Here is a 15,965-nt window from a genome sequence, read left to right on the forward strand (position 1 = left end):
GTGGCAACAGGTGTTATGGAGCGAAAAATCCAAATGTATACGTTTTGGTTCAGTTCATTGTCAAAAAGTATGAAGGAGGTCAGCAGAGAGATACAGCAGTGAGTGTCTACACACAGTGGACGCTTTGTTTGAGGCTGCATTTCAACCAGTCGTGTTGGAGACTGTGTCAACATGATGGAACTATGACAAGTACCATCAGATTTTGAGCTACCATGCAATACCATCTGAAGACCATCAAATGTCTGCACATTCCTGTACTGTAGTTGAAGTCTGTGTTTTATTGTGTGCATGTATTTTTTTCCTCATTGCAGCATTGTATGTGTCAGGCAGTCACGTGATTTTGCGTTAAGTGTGCAGCAGAGATTCAAATAAAGGTGAGTTTAAGTATAAGGTGCTGTGTAGCCACTTTCAGGTTTTGAATTGTGGCCACAGCGACTAATTGTTTATATACGTGCTAGTTTTGTTGCAGATAAGAGCTTCTTTGATAAGCTGAGACTGAGACTGTGGTAACAAGCTTTTTGTGAGGTCTCAGGCGTTTCTCAGAGGGTGGGAGGGCTCTGGGGTTAGAGGTTCTGCCAGATATCTTGTCTCGTTTGATACAAGGGAGAGCCTGAGGGCCAGGGAGTGAGCATGCAGGAGATCAAAGGACAGACTAATTGTTTCTGACTGCCCAGAGACACACGACTGATTGCTCTGTTACAGTTGTTGAATTTCACACACAGCTGAGAGGAAACCGACTGTGCTGGTCGCTATTAGAATAAAATAAAACATACGCTGCTGTCATGACGATGGCAACGAATCAAGACACAAAACAAGGTACATTAAAAGCTGACCCATTGCTTCCACCTTAAATTTTATTAGTTGTTTTTTGTGTTATAATTTAGCAAAGCAAACATCAAAGTATGAAGGCATCATTTCTAAGAACTGTAATTTCTCTGATCTTTAGTATGGCACCACTGAAAATGATTAATGACTCATACCAACATTTGAAACAAACCAAAACCCCTTTTTTAAAAATTAAAGAAAGAAAGAAAAAACAGGTGTTAGCCATTACATGTACTTAAAAATACAAATCATCTGCAAGCAATACACAACCAAGAACTCATACATCTCCTCCTCAGGTCTGTGATTGTGATGGTTTTTTTGTAATTTGATATGAAATAAGGCAGATTCATTCGATACAATTATAGACAATCTGGTAAGAAGACAAGCGAAAGCGAAGAAGACTGCAATTCTTGTTTATGTAGGTGAAGTTCAAAGCAATTTCCTGGCATGCACTGGAAATGGCAAAGAAAAAGGAAAGGGGAGGGAGGGGAAATTAAAAAGAAGACTCAAATCGATTTGTTGAAAAGACACTCACATCCTCGTTTATGTGCACGGGCGTTAATGAACAGTTTCCTGGTTAAAATGAGTAAAGCTGCAGTCACGGCAGCAGCGGAGATGAGACTTGATTAGTGATGTTCAGATGAAAGGCCTGGCAAGCGGCACGTCGCCTCACAGACCGCAACGCGAATCGGGGCATTGGCCGATCTGACTAAAGAATGGAAATCGAAGCTGCGGCGGTGTGTGAGGAGACGTGGCAGGTGTCGGTGTGTCGCACTCCAAAGCAGATTACAAATGCAGGCTGTCGTCCCACTACCGAGCGCCATCGTGACTGTACTGGTGGCGTCAGTAAAAACTAAAAAGGATGGTTGATGTTTAGCATCACCCAGCCGGGAGTGTCAACATGTAGGAGCTGTGGCTGTTGTCCAATGACAGCTTCGCCATGCTCTCACAGTGGGTTTATCAAATAGCAAGACTTGAACCTGGTTTATCTCATTGCACCCTTCGGGCAGAATGATGTATGACTCGAACACACAGTGAGGTATGGCTCATCTTTTCTGGTTGATATGTTCAAGTCCTATAAGTAAGGTTTTGTACATACATATACATATAGTACATACATATTTCAGGGATGAATAGTTTAACCAAGAGAGGGGAGGGTAAGTAAAGTTGGGAATGTGAGCATCTTGTGAGTAACTGGTTTTCCTGGGCCAGTGTCAGAGCCCATACTGACATGGGCCAGGCTGACACCAGTGTGGCCTTCGCACAGTTTGCTGGCTGTCAGATGAGGCTGATTGTCTTCCCTTCAGCTGGTCAGTCTTTCTTCTCAGTGCCTGGATGGAAACAAATGACAAGACATTTCCTCAACACTCTGTCTTGAAGGCGTACTAGGAGCAACCCTTGAAGCTCTTTTCTAAACTGAACGTTTTTGTTTTTTTTGGCGTAATCAGAATCAGCATCAGCATCATCAGAGGTTAGTGGGAAAAACCCAAAAACTGTTGGTCATCAAACCACGTCTTTATTGATATATACTGATCATCATTAAGGGTAAAGGGGAGGTCGTCAAATGTTGTCTTTATTGTGAAAAGAGTTCAAGATTTCTGGCTGTGGATTGCATTAGACTGTAAAGGAGTACATAAATACAAGTCAAATGAAACAAAAGCACTAATCTGTAAATGCCAGTAAACAGGGATGACACGTACTTTATAACAACTCAAAGCTTCGTCAAAATCCAGCTCAGTGATGCTCGAAAAATTGTGTGCGGCAGACAGAGACATCGAGGCAGATCCGTTTCCTCTGTTCCCATTTCACCGCAAATGACGTGATTTTTGTGTTTGAAGATAAAACAACACATCAACTTTGCTCTAAAAATGTCATACAGTAAGTTTTGATGTTGTACTCTGGCTAATTTTAACGGCACACTATGAACTAACCATCTCCCTCGCACACAGTCCCACCCTGATGCACTCGGTTGTCCAGCAACAGGCTTTTTTTCCCCTTTTCCTGGCTGCTTTGTCTGGCATTGTTTAAGCTCTCTCCTTTCTACACCAACCCGCCTACCTCTGCCAAGTTATTTCATACGCTGCTTCCCTGTCCTATTTATTCAACCCCAACAATCTGTTCGTAGCAGTTGCTTAAATGAATTTTTTCTACCTGGAAACTATACGACGCCCAAATCCGAAAGCCATTTTTTTCTTTTTTGGCTCATCGCTTCTTTGGACCCACACAGAGAACAAGCGTGTTCACAGAAATTAATAGCACCCTCCATAGATGACTACATTCAAATTATATGCTGTCTTATTAGCCTAAATCTCAACGAAGACCTGAGGATAACACCAGTGTAGTATCCTTATCAGATATGATTTATTGGCATTATTATTACCCCTACAGTCTGTTTTGGCTGCATGTTAAAACAATATGCTTTGCACACTTGATTTATTAAATGCCCAATAGTTGAGGGTGCAGGTAATTCATCATACTCAATCTCCAAAGACGTGCCGACGCGCATATACTAAAATATCAGGGTTATAGTTGCAGACCTGAAATGGGTACAGAGGATTTACAAATGCATTTGGCCCTGAAGGAACACGTACTGCCGGCTGCCTGCCCCCACAGAGACAAGGAGATGGAGACAGACGGGGAGGGGGAATGGAGACAAGTAGGGTGAAGCTGGGTAACACTTGGCTGTGCGCAGCGGAGGATTCTCGAAAAGAAGTGAATTTTAATTCAGCAGCTGTGGCCACTAATAAGAATCCACTTATAGAGATGTGTGTGACATCAGTGTGAGCCAGTAAGCGGGTGTGAGTGCTTCTTTCAAGCTTTTACCTTTGGACTGAGTTAGAGTTGAATCAGCTTGTTCCGAGTCCTCGACAGGATCGTTCGTCTCTCCTAGAAGGGAGTAAAAGAAAGGAGAGCGGGGAAATATTACAAGAGGCCATGAAAATCAGGCAGCCCTTCCCACTTTTCTGTGCCAAGAAGCATCAATATACCTAAACAAGCGCTGCCTCGCCAAGCTTGTGAGCCTGAGTTCGGTTTGTAGTTACAGTGGAGCTAAGAGAGACGGCTTCAGATCAGGACTGAAGATTATGCGAACATCTCATAATGATTTTTTTATATGTGAATTCATTAAAAAACCGACTTCTGATGCTGTCTGCAGCTTCCCAGCTCTAAAATTTAAATGCATCTTTTATATAATCAAAGGCTAATATGTACTGTGTTGTGAAAAAAGGGAAGAAATTGAGGAAGGGATGTGGCTGTCAGGCTGTTAGGGAGTCTCTACTCTGAAAACGCATAATCTCGGCTCACCTCCACTGCTGGTGCCAGTGTCGTTCGTCTGAGAATCTGTAACATGGAGAACACACAAATACGCACATGTTAGCTATTCTAAAAGTCGATTCGTGCACGCAGATACGGTTAAACAGACTCAAGTTTGGGTAAACGCAGCCATTATGCAGGATTATTCAGCGACTCTTTGTGCTTTTGTCAAAATGCTTTATGACCAACAGAGTCGATCATCCTGGAACCAGTCCAGGATTTCGTGAGCAAACATTTCCATTTATCCTGATGCTTCAACTCTCAAGCCTGGAATTTCAGCGCCCTCCTGAAGTGCAACACTTCAAAACAGAACAAAACAAAATCTGAGAAGGGAGAGAGATGCATTCAAAATTAATTACAAACCACCGTTCCCATAAGGCAGCTTGAGACCCCCCCAACATCCACCCACCACACACACACAGACGCCCCCAACCCTCCTCTACACGCTTCCCTCTCCCCGTCTATCCTCCCCGTTACCTCTGTAGTCGCACAACTCCTTCGTAGTCACTCCCAGAGCAAACCTCCGCGCTCCCCCCTTTCGCAACAGCAATCAACCAAACAAAGCAGACCATAAAAATAACCACACTCCCCAGGCAGACTGGTGATAATGTAAACAAATACAACTGCTTCGGGATGATAGAAGCAACCATGGAGTCTAAGGCTGCTCCGGTGTTCTGTATGTTCAGAGGAACAAGGCTGCGGTTGAGGTCATTATACACTCACGGTTGTAATTGCAGGTATCTAAGGTCCTCAAAGCGAGATGAAAGTTTGTGCATTGCACAATAGCTTTCCCTCGCTGGCTGTCTCACTAGGACTCTGTCAGCTGTGTAGAAAATCCATTATACTGCTTCTTCAGTATAAAACTGATTTAATCTGTTGCAACATATTGGGATAAATTTCTCCTCTCCAAGACACCACCGGGACTCAAGGACTGCAGAAAAGCAGGAAGGATGAAGCAACAACAATATCCCCCTGCTTTCTTTTACCGTTTGATCTGTGGCATGGAAACGGCCTTGGAATTATATTATGTCCTTTTTATCTTCTGGTTATTTATAACTTGGATGTTATTTTTTATTGCTTTGGCACAATGCCTGTGATTTCTATCAGTAATAACGTAATTATACTTAGGAGCATAATTGATGTGGGAAAATAGTAACGCACGCACCATATGTAGACTACAAATCTTGATTCGTTTGTGCTTGCCAGCAGTGCGACAAGTGCGCTTCAAACTGTTTTTTGTCTCCTCCAAGTAGTAATTGGTTTAAATTATCTGGCTTAAATGAACTTATTTAAAACTTAATTTGAATTTTTTGCCAGCCTGTCCCCAGATCCCAGACGTGACTTTAAGTAAAACGCTATCAGAACCAACCAAAATGACTCATCCAGATGAAAAATAACCAGAAAAGGAAAGCAGCTCTAAATAACCCAGAATTTCCCTTTAATGTCTTCTGGCTTATTATAAATTAATCAAAGAAGCAGATTTTCCTGCTGTAATAGACTAAACTGACAGGAAGCATGACACGCACATTGTGCCAGATGTGTTTTGGATGTGTTACCCGTATGGCATCAATAGTGAAGTAATTAATTATGCATACGCATCAAATGATATGCCGTTCATTAACGCTTTTCCACATAATCTCTATGTGCATTAAAGCTGATGGCGAGACATGGGAAATGTGCCCGACACTGCAATACAGCCTCCGTCGTATGAACTAGCTTAGCATGTCTACGCGTAGCAGCAGGAGCTCACTGAAGCAGCGGCCTCATTCCAGATGCTCCTTTTTTGTTCTCTCCTAGGTAATGACAACACGGTCTTGGAGCTTGGGTAGCATCCTCCTCCCCTTTCGATACCAAACACTGATCAAAACGAAGGAAAAAAAAGTTCAGATTTTCAGTTGATTGTGGCTTCAGCTTCTTTCTGACTGAAGCTCGGAGGGAACAGCAGCATTGGTTTCTCTCGTTCTCTAATTTGACTCCTGTGTGCTGACAGTGAAAGGGCTATCATTTAGAGGAGCATCAGAGGGTGCTGTGGTAAACACATAAACAAGATTTTTTTTGGGGGGGGGAGAAGAAAAATGGGCCTCTGGTGAAGGAGAAGCACAGTCCACAGAGGGCAGATAAGAAAAATAGAAGAAAAACAGAGTGAATTGACTACTCCCTCAGCGGGGAAAGTGGACAGCTTACAGCAATGTTTTTTAATACCAAGGACTTGAGGGGTCCTTGATGGTGACCCCCAGCCTCCATGCTGGTATGTAAATTACGAGCATTCAGCCCTGGTTACAGAATTTGTATGTACATGGGTTAATGTGAGTCTACAGAAAGAGGGCAAAATAATTGAGAGCTGGTGACTGTGCTGGCCTCTCTGCTGATTGCTTATCAGCTGACTTCTTCCACTCGAAATTCTTCGTGCATAGCTTGGAGCTGCGCTTTGGGTCGTTGTCTTGTTGTAGGAGGAAATTGGTCTTTTTCTTTGTACGCTGGCTTGAAGGCCAGGACGCAGGAGTCACCTTTTCAATTTTGACACCGAGACCGGTGTTTTGCTGCTGCCATTTATTAAAATTGCCAGTTGAGGACCTGCGAAGCATCGTTTTCGGAAAACAGAGATTCTAATGTACTTGTCCTCTCGTACACTTGCGCAACAAGGTCTCTTAATTCTCTTTCAGCTCTACTAAAAGCCACTTTGTGTTGTTTTGTGAAGAAAGCAGAACACTTCAGGGCTGCGAGAGATCAGATTTTTACTTTCGAACGATCACGGCCACGAGGCTCATTCACGATAACATTATCATAGGAATAATTCAAATACTTCTATAACCTTATTTACTGTCTGTCTGTCAGCTTGTTAGCAAATTTAGTGAATCTTTGCAACAACGCATGAACAAATCTTAAAATGTAAAGATTTCACAACTTATAGAAGCCAAAGATTTCTGCCAGTTATGCTCCAATCTTACGGGTAAAGATAATGAAATCCATAATTTTAGTATGTTTTATGTTTTATGATGTTTTTATTACAACACACTGACATCTCTTGTGTTTTTTTTCCTCTAATCCCAGACACCGAACTAGACAAATGCACTGCTTCTTTAATCAGCACAGCAGTTTTCAGATGTGCTGTCATAACTGGACTTACTGATCAATTATGCATGAAAGACTTTACATTAGGTGACAAAATCTGCCATCCCAACAGATGAGCGACCCCAAATTTATGAGTGAGGGCGTGCAAAAGAGAGACTCGACTTCACTGAGACCGGCAAACTTGGATGAGGTGACTGGTAATGAGATTTTCCAAAAGGGTTTTTGATCTGATTCCACATATTTGAACTGTAATCAGTTATTATCGGTCATGATATCATCGTGTTTTGGTGAAGACGAAGGAGACGGAGATCAAGCCGGACTAATTTAGAGATGGGCAGAGGTCACCCGGAATATCAGAAACATTTCAAACGTTAACTAACTTTTAAGTTCTTTAACATTTTTTTTCTGTCATTTCAGCCTTTTAGAAGTTCAGTTAAAAACATCCTGGAGAGAAAACCATCAAGAAGGAGGAAAACTGCATGCGCTCACATTTCCACACATGAGAGAAGGGAGAGGAAGGAAGAGAGTTGGGCATAAGTCACCCTCGCATGCAGACAAGCAGAAAATTACATCCCCCCACCTTCCATTCATTTATTAGACAAGCGGTAGTTAGCGTTTTGTTGGTCAGCATTAGTATACCGCAGCACAATATTCAGCGACGACAGGAAGTGTGTTTGAACTGCAGCAGCGGCGAGTTAAAATGTGAAAACAATGTTTGAATAGGAGACGGATTTTTGATTAGCTGTAGCTTTTGTGTGATAAGTGTACTCATCATTGTTAAATGGTGTTTGTCATGACCACCAGCATTTCTGCTTTTACGCAACTTTTAATGGTCTTGTCATTCCAACTCAGCCGGCTCGCAAGGGAGGCAGTCCCCATGGGTCACCCACATAGCAGCATGGGAACCGTCTCTGTTTAATGTTCCAGACAGGAGCCGTGAGCAGAACAGGAGGTTCCCTTCGTCCTTTAGCCACAGGACATCTCACAGTCTTTTTTAATCTCGTCATCTTGAGCAGTTAAAAAAAAAAAGAAAAGAGAAAAGAAAAAAAATCGATCGAGGTGTAGAAGTGTCTGCGCTCTACAGTGTCAGTTCCCTTAGGAGAATTTCTTCTGTTCATTTGATCCTTAAAGCATGGCATGGCAGGCTGGTCTGTTGTGTCTGAACACATCTCGGAGCTTTGATCCCAAGCAGATCACACAGGTGTCCAGCTGCTTCCACTCTAACAATGAACATGAGCCATGGCGATATCAGTCTAGGAACAACTGAAAGCCATCAGCACATGAACGGTTCACTAGAGAATGCGCGACGTCTTGCACCGAGTGCATTAAGTACTTCTATTTTGCCTGAGTTCAGTCTGTTGTTTGGAGCTTTTGTGATGCAGTTGGAGGGCCACGGCTTGTTCAATGAGAGAGTTATCTTGAGAGAAAAAAGAAGGAAAATGTCAAGGTCGATGCCAGTATCTGTCGGTGCTCTATTCTTTTCAGGGGGATGAGAGGAAAATTATTTAAACTGGGTGGTCTACAGGGGACTCGGGCCTGGTATGTCCTGGGTTATGTATATTTAACAAGTATCAAAGAGTCCCTCATTGAACTTTGCATGGGCTAATAGCTTTGGGTCTGATATGCCTACTGCAAAGATAATTAAAGACATCCCTGCTCAGGCAAAACAAGAATGGGTGGAGCTCAACAAGTGCCCAACCAAAAGAACTAATGAGCTGGTAAATGTGGAAAGCAACCCATTTTCATATGTTAATTTTAAGTTTGTAGTACATGCTTGTGGAAATAGCTTAGCTGCATGAGCTGCCACTCTCAAAGCAGTAAAAAGAGGAGGGGATTTTGTAAAGGGAGGCAGTAGGGGGTGGTGGTGGTGCTGGAGGCAGCATTTGATAGCTAGAGTCTTCTCTTCTACGAGATGGAACACTGTCTGACAATCTGAGCCAATTAAAGAGCATTGAGCTGTGACCTGCGGGCTAGGGAGATGAAAACAAGCCTGTTCAGTAAACACTGACCGCCCCTCTCTACTGCTATCCTCCTGAAAAGCCAAGAGTCTTCATTAATATTCTGCCTTTCTTCTCCCCAAGAAAAGGCCAAGGGGTTGTGGACACTAAGTAGCATTGTGCTCCCCTGCGGGTTTGGGTAACCTTGTAGTGGTGGCTGCGGTGGGGCGGCTCAGAGTTGTGTCAGGGTCCTCTAAACAGACTGAAAAGGCCCAAACTCATTACAGAGGCCTGGGCCATGCTTGACAAGATGAGAAAACACAAAGTACTCCGAATGAGTGAAAAGAGAACAGGACACCATCTGCTTTGGGGTTAAGCTACTACTCGGGGAGAAGTGAAGATGATTAAAAGGCAGCCAGCAATGGCAAGAGAAGAAGGGGGTTCAGATATGCTACAAAAATGACCAGTGGCAATCCTTTGATAATGCAAAGGGTTTGAAAGAAACACGAAAGCCAGTAAAAATGTTGTCTCCATTGGCAAAGTCTCTCCTTAATCTCTCTTTTTAGTCTTTTTCTATTACCCATTTCGTCCAAGGTAGTGCGAGAAAGTCACCACCGTCTGTCAGAAGACAACAGAGTGGATTTTTTTAAAAAAGAGCCAGAACACTGTGATGCAAAGAGATGAAAGGAATAAGTGAATAACTGATTAAGTAAAGAAGTAAGAGAGGGAGACAACACAAAAATAGACACGGAAGGGAAAAATGCAAAAAAGGCCTCCCCCTGTGTGACCTACATACCTGCTAAACCTGCTGTCAGTGGTGGCCTGCTCCTCTCTCATCACTCACTGAATTACTTTACATAATCTTTAGACTCTCCCTGTGCTGCTAAAGGGCCTGCTGCAGGTAGATGCCCGCTGCTGTTTTCAATACCTATTGTGGTTTACTATATCAAGACACAGACGGTCTTGCAGGGGGAGAGATGAATCCGGCGCTAGGTGATCCGGCTAACCCCTGTGATACATTAAAATGGGACACGTCACGTCTGAGCGAGGTGTGGAAGAGGCATGTTTGCAGAGGATGGCCCGGGTGTGTGTGTGTGTGTGTGTGTGTTGCCGTCTTTGCAGTTATGCATTGACTTGCAGTTATGAAGTGATGCCTCTTCTGGGCAGCTCAAGGTTTTCCTTATGGATTGGACTGGTCAATATAATCAAAGTGCTTGTCTAGACTGCAGAGAAAACAGAAGCCCGGGCAGAGCAGCTGTTTATCACCGAAAGGTCAGAAAAGGAGCAGCTTGATTGGCGAACCTCATTAAAAGCACCACGTATATTTCAGCAGTGGACGTGGACGTAACGGAGACATCATGATAAAGGATGAAGCTGTTCACCCTCTTTCTCTGCAGATATATTTTCAGTGATACATTTTAATGACATAGCACGACGGCAAAAAACTGTATGGTACTGAAGTTGAAACTAATGAAGCAAGCGAACATTTTGTTCTCAGAGTTGATGTGATAGAAGCAGGAAAAACGGGTGAGCGTTAGGGTATGAGTGAGTCTGACTAGAGCCAGACTGTGATGGCCAGACGACTGGGTCAGAGCGTCTCCTAAACTGCAGTAATCAGTATCTATCAAAACTGGTCCAAAGAAATTACAGTGGTGAACCACCGACATGGTCATTGGTCAGAAATGGCCATGTGGTCCAAACAGATGAGCTACTGTAGTTCAAACTGATGAAAAGTTTAAAAATGTGTGTTAGACTGCATAGCCGTAGAACAGTCAGGGTGCCCATGTGGACCCTGCCCGCCCAACTAAAGCGCCAAAAATTGGCACATGAGCATCAGAACTGAGCTTGACAATAGAAGACAATATTGGGCTGTTGTTATATATAGTATAATGTTGGACTGCAGCTAATGAATATTAAAATTTTCAGTAAATCAGTTCATTATATTCTATAAAAACTGTAGACATCAAGTCTTCCTCTCCCCCTCCAGGAGACAGGGAACCCATACAGAGATCACTCATCATCACTCAAACAGCGTCTTTTGTGTCTGTGTGTATTTTATAATACGTGTGTCTCGGTGACTGTGACTAAAATATGTTCCAGACATTTCAAAAACACATTTGTTGCCTCTCTTCTGGCTGACAAATTCTCTCTCTGCTGAGAGTTGATTCATTTGCCGTTTTTGTGAACCAAACAGTGGGTGGGGACGGGATAAGAGAATTGATCAAAAGAGGAGCTTCAAAGAAGAAGAGAAAAAGTGTAGCCTGTTGGATGAGGCCCCCTCTCTTTGAAGCCAGCTTCTGGGCCAGAGGTGACCAACGTAATGGACACTGTAGACAGTGTGTGCTGCTCTCCATCTCCAACTAAATGACCAGCGTTCTGTGTTTCTCCACAATGCAAAATGATCCAGGCTGCTATGTGGGAAATATATGAACTGTTTAGGTGTTCAAATACAGAATATTTAGCTGCACACTGCTAGGTAGTCGAGTCAGTTGTTTCATGTGTCACCATGGCAACATCAAGCCTGTACCTAGCCATGTTCATCAGTTTTTAGTGCCCCTCGACAACAGTGCTTTTTTTGGTTGCTACTAACAGTTTTTCTGTATATTTGCAGCACGTTCCAGTATGTGGTTCGCTTTTCACACTTTGCAGCATAAATGATGCGCAATGGGCTGTCACATTAGTGAAGATGGTTTGTTTATTTCTCTGTGTTTGTGGAGTTGCAGTGCATTCAAAGCTCTCAATGCCACTGTAAGACGGCTGTATCCTCAGCCTTGACAGGAAAGTGTTTACTGAGGTCATGGATAAAAGGAGCAGGAGGGATGTTTTCCTGTATATGTATACTTTTTTTTTTTTTGCAGCCAGAGGAGTCGCTGCCTATCGGTCATTAGAAAGAAGGTTTAAGATGCTTCTGTGTTGGCATTACGATTCTGACTAGAGGGTTGTGCTATGAAACGGCGCGAAAGAGTTAACAAGCTACGTGGAGCGAGCTTCAAGTCAGAAGCGCCACAGTAGCTCTCTTTAACCTGGCTAAATCGCCATGGTAACTCGTACTGAACACATTGCCTGGTCAGGAGGTTATGTTCAAAATCTCACCGATTCTTTTACTTACAGCACGTTTTAAGTGCAACATCGATTCTGTGACTCTTGCATTGTCTTGTGAGTCTCCAGGTGTTGATCCTGAAAATGTCTAAATGTTACTTTAGTGGATTCTAATATGCTGTTAAGTCTCTTTTAAACTCCTGGATATGCAGCTACCAGAGCACAGAGCACACATCAACACCTGTTCCATCAATAAAATAAATTTCACTTTGATCTGCTGACAAACTAAAGCGATTTAATTTCATGTTTAAATGATTGCAGTTTAAAGTTTCAGACTCTAATGTGAAGCCATCACCTTACAAATAAACTCAGCCGTAAAATAGTAAACTTGAATAAAAATGTAAATTTAACTTCTCTGTATGTTAAATCACCAGATTTCTGCAGCATTAATCTCTCATGTTATTTCTAACACTGTTGCATTTCATTGTTCTTTAGTTTTATGTTCATTGTAGATTTTTAGCACCCTTTTTTCAGCTGACAATCCCTCTAGAGGAGAAGAGACTGCAATATGAATAATTTTTGTATGATATTTGCATGCTAGTGCACACAGGTGCTGTAACCACCGTTGTATTACCTGTTATCTCAGGGTTTTAGGTTTTGTCAAACCAGCTATTGCAACAAAATTCTGGCTGTGTTGAACTTCCTTGGTAGTATACCTCTCTGCGTGCTTTTCTATATACCTCTCTTTCTATGTATGTTGTTGACTAAAGGAGAGAACGGCAGAACTATGTTGTGAAATTTCTTAAAGCTACATCCACACTGGAAGCGTCACAGTAACGTGGTGACCAGGGACCACAGAAACTGAATAAAATTCCACAACATCAAGTGACTGTGGGTGAAATAACTGCTGGTGATGGGAAGTGGGCGGGCCCAAGATAAACTTTTGTCAACTTTGAAGCAAAGTTAAACCAACTACCAATGAGAGAAAAGAATATTGTTGAGGGTAACCTAGGCAACCAGATCCTGGAACGTCCGAATTGACCAGTCGTCAACTTCACAGCGATGCGAACTGTGTGTGAGCAGCTTAAAGATGAAGTTAACTGCTGGTTTCATTATCGGTCTAAATGAACTGGATATGACCATGCTACACTTTTTCACGATGAAGCTTCAGAAACGTTTGTGTTTTTATCTCTGTTATGTTTATTTGATACAGAGTAACCCAAAATTGCCAAAGTACATCAAAAGCAGGAGTCAAACTGATTTTAATAATAAGGAGAAAAGCTGAATTAATGTGACCACTCGGTACTCAGAAACAATGCCACAGCATGTGACTGGTAAAGCTGCTCATACTGAACTTTCACAGTCGGTATAAAAGGCTATAAAATATAAGTTTAGCCGAGTATCTTCATTTAGTGGCAGCCTGCTCCCCTAGGAGCCACACAGTGTTACAGTATACAATGTTATGCCAAAAGTTAATTGTGTGCTGACAACCCTTAACCACAGGAAAGGCTGCGCTGCTCTCCAAAATTAGGTTTACATCACCAGTATCCCACTGTTCACAAAAGACCAAGACAAAGGGGTGCAATACAACCAATTAAGTAAAGCTTTTTTGCTTTTGTAGACAAAGGACCATAAATGCAAAGCGACATCAAACTCTAAGTGGAGTATACTAGTAACTGTGGGATAAATTCACTGGAACTTCGAGCCTCCGAGTGCGTTGGACTCAGAAGAGCCATTTAGGCTTGTTGTTGGTCTCTACCACTCAAGCTGCTACAATAAGGAAGTAAAATACATAGAAATCAATAATATCCCCCCAAATAAACCTTCCTAACAAGAAAATGCCACCAATTCTCCAGACGGTTGTTAGAAGGGGATTTTTTTGAGCCTCTATTTGAAACTTTTTTTGTTATTGTTTGTGAAGTGGCGAGAGCTGGATTGTGTGCATGTTCTTGGGCACCATATGGTACTCGTGGATGCAGCTGGGCTTTTTGATCATAACATCGCATACAGTAAGCTGTGAGTGGTTGTGGCGAAGCCACAGTGCTAAATAAAGCAGTCACGGCCATCAATACGGCATGTTCAAAACATCCCGGCCACCAGGGCAGCGGGGAAAAAAATACACATTTGGTGCTTGCAGTTTGTGACATGAAGGCATTCAAATAACAAGTGAAAACTTGGATAATTACGATGAAGTTGCGTTTTCTTTAGTTGTTGTGATGCTTTAAACAACAGAACAAGTCTGAGCAGTGAAAAGGAATCAAAGAAAGAAGGGACAGAGGAGCAGGGGGGGATGTAAGCTCTGTATTTTTGTAATGGGGCCTTGTCTCTGCTGTGTTGAGGCTAAAATGTTTGTGATAACCTGCTGGGTATGTCTCTCTGTCTCCCCTGCAAGCTTCCTTCTGCTTGGCTTTAGTATCCCATTACAGTCTGTCCCTTATTTGTTCGTCTGGTCTGCACCCAGCCACCCCGCTAAAGTAGCCTCCTTCCATAGTCAAGGAGCTCCTTTCAACCCTGTTCAGCCTCTGCCAGAGGCCAGCTTAATCAAAGGTAGGAAAATTTTAGGATCACTTACATATAGAAGATTCTGGCTTCCTTAATTGCAAGGTTTCCTGAGCAATGTTTTCAAGGAATATATTGAGCAAAATTGTAAGTCTAATGCTCACATACTAAATTGACAAGCACGTAACAATAAATATCATCAGAGAGCACAAAAATAAACAAAACATTTGCAATCTAAAACATGCAAAAGCTCCTCGTAGGTAAAGCCAGCTAAAAACCTGATAAGAAATTATGGACGAGCTGCTGTTTATTCAGTGACATTGAACCTGTGCAGCCATTAAATCTTACCTTTGGAGCTAAGACAATAGCTATCGACTACTGTAGGAAAATCATGCTGCATGAAGGAAAAACAATCTCTGCTCACAATTCAGATTTATTTATTCCTAGCTTTAGGCAAAGAGTCTTATTTTAATTTATGAGTGTTCCAGGAGCTCACTGAAGCGGGTGCCCACTCTCACAAGTCACCAGAACAAGGCTTGCTGAACAGATCCTCCAAACACAATAACAATCTAGCCCCGCGATTTTCATTCTAAAGTGTGTTATGAATATTCATAAATATAGGCTGCTTAGGCTTTGATTCAGTATGTGGAGCCTTTATAGCATTTCTCCTATCAGGCAAAGAATCGTATTTCTCGTGCAAGATGATGTGTGTGTGTAGATATACATATATATTACTGTGCCTTCCTCCATATATATCTCTTCCTCGCACAGATACTCAAGATCAAAACCCATAATATAATCTTCACTTCAGTTATTGCTTTTAGATGCTTATAAAGTTGCATTGAGGTCAGACAGATATAGATATATAGTTAAGAACAGGAGGACTAAATACTTGAACCGAGCAACATATTTACAGTATACAAACAGGCGAGAAAGATAAACACGAGATGGACGTAGTTGGTAATACGAAGTGATAAAACCTGACTCACTGAATAAATTATTACATTAACAAGTTACAAAGATGACGACAGTGAAAACGAACAACACAAAACTGTTTTATTCAGCTTTGCGATATTTAGTGTGATTCTTCTGGGACTGACATGCTTAGCTGTGATACACACTTCCATATGTGTAATATTGAGCTACGTGAGAGCTACGGGGTGTCAACCAACGTTGTTGGCAACTGGGAGACCACAGATATAAATGTGCAAGTGGAAAACAGGATGGCCTTTTAAGAAAATTGTAGAGACATACACAGTCTGTCTGTAATGAATCCTTCAA

At 42.3% G+C, this 15,965-nt stretch overlaps 1 protein-coding gene across 1 annotated transcript in view; it reads right to left on the minus strand.

The window, feature by feature from the left end:
* Positions 1-834: 834 nt before the first annotated feature.
* macrod2 (mono-ADP ribosylhydrolase 2) overlaps positions 835-15,965 on the minus strand; it is a 399,252-nt gene continuing 384,121 nt past the window's right edge. Inside the window, exons 16-18 of the mRNA XM_005749337.2 lie at positions 4,129-4,164; positions 3,649-3,711; positions 835-2,156 (exon numbers count right to left, since the gene is read on the minus strand). Coding sequence (XP_005749394.2) covers positions 2,137-2,156; positions 3,649-3,711; positions 4,129-4,164 — 119 coding nt within the window. The 3' untranslated portion in view covers positions 835-2,136. The remainder of the gene's footprint in view (positions 2,157-3,648; positions 3,712-4,128; positions 4,165-15,965) is intronic.

The sequence above is a fragment of the Pundamilia nyererei genome, unplaced genomic scaffold, assembly GCF_000239375.1.
Source record: "Pundamilia nyererei isolate P.nyererei 1_Seehausen unplaced genomic scaffold, PunNye1.0 scaffold00241, whole genome shotgun sequence".
Lineage (NCBI taxonomy): Eukaryota > Metazoa > Chordata > Actinopteri > Cichliformes > Cichlidae > Pundamilia > Pundamilia nyererei.